This window comes from Protopterus annectens, chromosome 6.part0 (genome assembly GCF_019279795.1).
Source record: "Protopterus annectens isolate FY-2018-M chromosome 6.part0, PAN1.0, whole genome shotgun sequence".
Taxonomy (NCBI): domain Eukaryota; kingdom Metazoa; phylum Chordata; order Ceratodontiformes; family Protopteridae; genus Protopterus; species Protopterus annectens.
The window spans coordinates 1,580,123,688-1,580,130,718 of NC_056737.1; the positions used below are offsets into that span (position 1 = coordinate 1,580,123,688).

At 39.4% G+C, this 7,031-nt stretch overlaps 1 protein-coding gene across 1 annotated transcript in view; it reads left to right on the plus strand.

Moving 5' to 3' along the window:
• TSN (translin) overlaps positions 1-1,203 on the plus strand; it is a 334,297-nt gene extending 333,094 nt beyond the window's left edge. The window contains exon 6 of the mRNA XM_044075026.1: positions 614-1,203. Within this exon, the coding sequence (XP_043930961.1) occupies positions 614-847 (234 nt within the window). The 3' untranslated portion in view covers positions 848-1,203. The remainder of the gene's footprint in view (positions 1-613) is intronic.
• Positions 1,204-7,031: the final 5,828 nt, after the last annotated feature.

A 7,031-nucleotide genomic window follows, 5' to 3' on the forward strand; every position in this document is an offset into this window, starting at 1 on the left:
GGCTTAGGACCGAGTAAAGATAAAATGATTTCACAATATGACAAGCTGGAGATCTAAAGAAATGGATCCGCTGATTTGATAGGTGAAGTTTTAGTTGTGTTTTAAATAACTTTACATTCTGAATGGATTTCAGAGTTTCAGTGTACTATCCTTTGAACTTTTTATCTAATATAATTTGCTAACCAGTGTCTCTTAAGTTCACAAATGTCAAACCTTTAACCTGTAACTTGAAGAATGATTTATTTGGCCATAATTGCGTTTTACTTCATCTCAAAAAGAATTTTGAAGGTTGCCTGAAAAACACTGTATTTATGGTCCTGTCTCAGCATTTACTACATGTGTATTTCCTGTGCACTGGTATAGATGACCGTTGGCATTTTTTTGTGTGTGAAAATCTGAATAAAACTGTTTTTGTTAAACTTTTCTCTGCTATATTATGGTCTGTGTTGTATGTCTTCATTGTGGAGTTTTTCTTCTTGGGCTTTGATGAAAGGGCCCAGATGCTCAAGTCGTCAACATATTAATAAATTTCACATTGAAGATTGAAGTAATTTTAACAGTGAATCCAGTTATATTAAGTTATAGATGGTAAACTTTTATTTTTCCTTTTCAGGCTAGACTGGCAGTGAACAGTGTTACATCAGGAGACTATTCCCGTCCACTACGAATCTCTGCTTTTATCAATGAGCTTGATTCTGGGTTTCGTCTTCTCAACTTGAAGAATGATTCTCTAAGGAAGCGATATGATGGTTTGAAATATGATGTAAAGAAAATTGAGGAAGTGGTGTATGACCTGTCTATCAGAGGACTTAAAGACAAAGAAGATGGAGATGGAGAAAAACTCTAGAAACTTTTCATATATACGCGTGATAACACAGCAGACATTACAATCGGCCTTTTATTGAAGGCGATACAGAATGATCTGCTGTATTTAATTGCCTTCATGGCAGCACAGGTATAGATCTTGACATTCGAAATGGACGACTGTTTCTTAATGGACAGTGTTGATTTCATTACCTAGTTTTGTGCAGCTAAAGTACTTCGCTGTTTAAGTAAATTTTGTTTTTAAATATTTGGATGTTTTTTGTCTGTTTATGTTCAGGTGATATTTTTTGCTGTAATTTGTTGCACACTTGGTACTCATTTTCAGAAAATATCTTCCAAGAGATTTACTGGTTTTATAAAGCTGTTTATGAGACGAGACTTGCTTTGTAGACCTGTGTTATTCTACTAGGATGAACCCAGAAATTATTTTGATTGCGTTGTGTCTTGTGTGCATTATTGCACAATGCCATTTGTGCATGATTTTCTAAACTTTTTCTGTTGTTAAAGTGAACTTCAGCAACAATATGTTCTGATTTTCACCTGCTTATAATTCTGACAAACTTGGGTTCTATGTAGGTAGATCTAAAGCTATTAGAATGGATTCTCAGTTAATTTCTTTTTGTGGTAAGAAACTTGGAAGTAAAGTATCCAAAGTGATCTTGGCTAAATGGATAACTGTGCATCAGCTTTTGCTGTGAAAATGTAACAAGTCTCTGCCGTCTATTCCATGGGCATGTTTTACCAAAGCAGTGACTGCCGAAGAAGCCTCTTTCTGTGATGTAGCTTTAGATGATTGTGCAGCAACTGGCATGGTCTTCATTGAATACATTTGCAGGACACTGTAAGCTGGCTGTAATATCTGGGTCTCCTTTGGGCCACAAAAGCCAGGAGTATGGTCCCATGAAGGAGACTACCCAGAACCGTGAGTTTGAGATTCTGTATTGCTGTTAAAGTTGATGGATATCCTTTTTCACACCAGAAACAGAAGTTAATATACCTGCCCTCCTTTCTCCTCCTCTTTTCTGACTTCACCTAGAAGCTTATATTTACTTTTATCTGCCTTGTGCAGCATGCTAGAGATGTGGAGATGGTGATGCATTATGGGTAAAGGGGTTAGTTTAGCTGGGGAAACTTTCAGGTAGCGAGCTGTTTTAATGCCTGCCAGAATTACGCCTGCTGTTAATGAAGATGGAACTGTTCCATGTTCATTGTCATAAGTACATAACTTTTGATAAACTAAAATTATTAATTCTGCATTGAGGCACGCCCTCTGCAGCCCCCATTGCCTTCTTAACTTAGATATATACTAAGCTTGCTTCAGCTCACAGAGTGACCATTAGGAAGAATGAAAAAAAAAGTTTTTTTTCCAGACCCTTCATTTTGAGACATTGCATAATCAAATTGTTTTGAACCTAAATTCATAGCTATAACAGTAGGTGAGTAGACAGAACATTAAACTCTTGTGCTGGAGTAAATGAAAAAAAATATCTTGAGCAAGTTGTTGTGTCTTTCAGCTTTTCCTGGTTAGGGGTCGCCACAACGGAACTCCGGTCTGCTAATGATTGGTAGTTGATTTTTACATGCCGAGTTACCAGCCCTGACGCACAACCTTCAACGAAGGTATGCCCATTCATGCATGTCTCCACGCAGAAGACGCTCTAGCTGAGAATCGAACCGGACAGCGTCTGACTATGAGGCGACAACGCTACCGCAAGTGAAGGTGAAAATATTTAATATATAGTTTAACTGTTATTTCCTAACATTAAGCATTTGCTTGCTTGAATGTCGTTAAAATAAATTACTTTATGATGAAGCATAAAATGGAGCTCAGTGACGCTCCCATTATAGTTTTTAAATGCCGGTTACTCAACTCTCTGAGAGCTGGAAAATATTTTCAGATGACTGTCTCATTAGTAGGCCTAGAGAAAACTCAAATATTTAGGTGCGTTTGTAGTTTTGCACTTCTGCTGGTTTTCTGTTTTGTTAATTACTAGTATCGCTCATCTGTAAATGTGTATGTTCATTATTGGTGCCTATTAAGCAGCAGCAGTGAATATTTTGAAATATCGCTGTTGGAACAAACTGTGAGCTGCATAAGGACTATGGTAATGGATAAAAATGAACACTGACTGTGACCCTCCTAGTCTTTCCATTTCCATACTCTGTGGATAAGCTACTTTTACAAGCTTCATTTGGAAAGATTGCTTTTGTCCTTTGCCATTCTGAGGTTCCCTACCATTTTTGACTCCTCCACTTTTCTCTGGTATGTTCGGTCTTTCACAGCACTATCTGTGGGAGAATGTTGCTTGTCCTATTAGTATTCCCCTTTCTGCTTTCATTTTTATCACCTTATTCCTGTACACTCCATTAAGAGGTTTACCTCCTGAACTGCAGTTGGCATATTTTGAATGTTTACCAATAAACAGGTGGCCAGGCAAACAGGTGTGCTACACACAAATGGAGAGAGGGCTCATTACAATTCAGAATTTATTGAAATTTAAGCGCTATCATCCTGTTACTGTCAGGACTTTATCAGACACTGGACCCAACCTAGATTGGTTTCGTCAAGGGCAGATCATGCCTACTTAACCTGGTGGACTTTGAGAAGGTCACCAAAGCAATGAAAGAGGGCAAAATCGTTCACACTGCCTACCTTGACCTGGCCAAGGCATTTGACACAATGCCCCACTCAGGCATTGTTCACAAACTCAAGAGGTTGGGTACAAATCCATATGTCACCCAGTGGATAACCAACTGGCTCGCAGACAATACCCAGGAAGTTAGAATTGGGGAGCCCACCTCTACAAAGAGGTGGGGTCCCTCGGGGATCAGTCCTTGGGCTGCTCCGTTTTGGCATTTACTTCTCAGAAGTCAAGGCCAATGTCACTGGTTTCTGGCTGACTAAATTTGCAAATGATTGCAAATTAGGAGTTGTCATTGAATCTCACACTAACACAAATGTTCTCCAGAAGGGGCTGACACAGACAAAACGACTGATGTCAGTGTCATGGACTAAAACTAGATGCCAAGAAATGCATAATAGTATCCTTTGGGAAAGTCGTCCATCCCTGGTAACTATCATATTGACAACACACCCCATAGAGTTGACCCAGTAGTCAGGGACCTAGGGACACACACAGATAATAATGTAGCCTTTGATCATCATGTGTCTACAGTGGTGAGGAAATCATTCTGTGTTGCGCAACTTCTAAACAAAGGTATGGCATCCAAGTCCAAGGAAGTAATTTTTCCACTGTATTTGGCATTCATCAGACCTATCGTTGAGTACAATGCTCACTTTGGTATGTACCTAACCAGGCATATCCAACAACTAGAACGTCCACAGAGGTTCCTTACTAAAAGAATACAAGGCATAACTAATATGTCCTATGCAGACAGCCTCAAGGCCCTATCCCTGTGTTCTGTCTCCTACAGGCTTTTGAGGGGAGATCTATGCCTGGCATACGGGGCATTGTCATACCCCACTCTGATGGACCTCCTGCATATCCACAAAAGAAATGGTACCAGAATTACCCATTCTAAAGACTTGAGCCTTGCCTGTGATATAAATAGGACCTGCTGGAGAGAGAGAGATATGTATCCCAGGGACTACCCCATCTATGGAATAGGCTCCCCATCAATGTAAAGCAGAGTTCCTCCCTAACCCAGTTCAAGTGCAGCTTGGATAATTGGATGGGAAACTCATCCCTGGTTTGGCACCTCTATCTCTAATGCAAACCAGGTAACGTGTAAATGTTTCATATCCCAGACCCATGCTTACACGTATCAAAGGTTTCACAGCTTGTCAGAGATTTGGGATGCATGGCTAGGCTCAAAAAGGCTCTTGTGGTCGTTAGCCTAGTAAACACCTATGAGTACACATCATCCAAATTAAATAGTGCTGCAATTTCAGAGCTCTTAATTCAATTGACAGACATTAATTCATTCTTAAAGAAACTATTTAAGAATGAATTGGTTTGCCAGTTAAATTAACAAGGTCTGAAATTGTGCCACTATTCAATTTGGATGCTGTGTCCTGAGAGCAACAGGACGAAAGCACTTACAATTAAAAATGTACTGAAAAATACAAGCCCTCTCAGCACACCTGTTTGGCCTCCTGTTCATTGGTTTGCTGGTAGTTTTGTTGGTGGCTTTGCCTGGTTACTTGTTTATTATGTATATTTTGAAAGTTTCATCACATTCTTTCTCTTTCAAGCTTTCCCTGCATTATGAAAATTTTAGAGCCTTTAAACTCTGCCCTTGTAGCTTAGGTTCATAGGTTTGTACTAGGCTGCCAGCCACCAGGGTCTTTGTAAGCCTAGCCATGCAACCCTAGCCATTTTTGTCCTAGAATATATTGGATGCCTGTATGCTGGGCGTATGTTAGTATGTGGGGGGATGTTTGTTTGTGATCAGTTAACTTACTGTCAACCTCTGTCCATCAGAGACATGGGGATCAGACCAGGGGTGAATTTACAATTTCCCATCCACTGATCAAGGTTTCACGTGAAAAAGGTTGGGGATGGACTCCACCCCATGTAGATGAGGAGCCCGTTCCATAGTGTGTGGATCCTTTGAGACACATATTGGTCTCTCCAGCATGTTTTATTTATGTCACAGGCAAAGTTCAGGTCCTTGGATCTAATGTTCCTGGTGCTGTTTGTTTTGCAGATGGGTCTGAGGGTGTCTCGTATGCCAGCTATAGATCACCTATCAGTAACCTCTAGTAGACTAAGTACAGAGATAGGGTCTTAAGGCAGTCTCTGTAGGACAGGGTATTCATACCCTGGTGAGAAACCATTGAGGGCATTCTAGCTGTTGAAGGTGCCTGGTTAGGTACATGTCAGAGGGGACATTGTACTTGATGATGGTCTGATAAGGGCTGAGTAGAGTGGTACTAGAACTTTCTTGGACCTGGATGCCATAACCTTTCTTATGAGTTGGGCGACATTACTGTCTTAGTAATTTGGCCTTTAGCCAACATGTAGCTATCTGCATGTGTTCCCAAATCATTTGCTACCGAATCCACTCTTGGGGGTGTTTTTATCAATGAACTGATTAGCTTGACTTCATCACTCTGCCAGTTAGAATGCAGATCTTCTTCATACTCTACCTTTTATTTTTGTGTTCTGTCACAAAGCACATTACAAAATAGATGCAATTCAAATAAGCAAATATTGAATGTTTGGTAGAACAGCTGAAGTATATTCTGAGTGAAGAAGATGATTTAATATGCTACCTGCATTATTTTGTTTGCATTTGTTGATTTGGAAATTCTGACTTCGTAAAATTTCCCTTTTCCGTGGGGGCCTGGGGAGGAAAGCTCTTCAAAAACAGTCGCTATTCAAAATATTACTTGTATATTTACATTAACAAACATTTAGTAAGGAAATATTTGGTTTAGTAACTGCTAAACGAATGAAATTCTAGTAGTATATATACACTTATAGAAGGAACTGAATCTTTAGGCAGTGTTAAAATCTGTGCAGTACAGTAGTTTTACAACATTTTTTTGAAGGTGTGGGCTGAAGAGGGTGAATATGAGGATGCTGTGTAAAACATTTGTGAAATTATATATCAAAGTAATTGAGTTTATGTGAAAGTTTAGGTTTCAAGACTGGCAGTGATTAGCAGATTAGTCCTGGAGAATAAACTTTCCAGGAAGGCGTGAGCAGTGACATTGTCCGTTATTTTTGTAGCATAAGGTAAGTAAAACTTTAAAGTTTGTTAGTTGTATAACATGTCTCCATGAAAGAGGAAGGTTATTCCATTAAGTTCTATTCAGGGATTCCCCAAAGGACTTGAGTTTTATGGGTGGTGGCGAGGTAGTAAGTTGATCTAATAAGATTTCTTGGTAGTACATACTACTCAAGGAGAGTATTAAGAAGTGGACATTTATATGGTCGGTGGAGGAGCAATTATTAGCTAAGGCTAAGATAGTTGGCCACTCTGTCCAGTTAAGTGCAGTGGGTTTTGTTGGGTGGGTTAGCTGCAAACGTGGCTATTTTTTATTGTAGCATTGTTCAGTTTTTAATGCTTGTAAAAGGTTGGTGAAAATTGGGGAAGCGTACATGATAGAAGTTAACAGGTAAGTGATTGCAGTGGTTATGCTGGAATGGGCAGATAAGGTTTGGCTCTATAAGGAAGGCCTAAGATGATGATTTTATTATTATTTTTATTTATTGTTAGAAATGGACATCTAACTT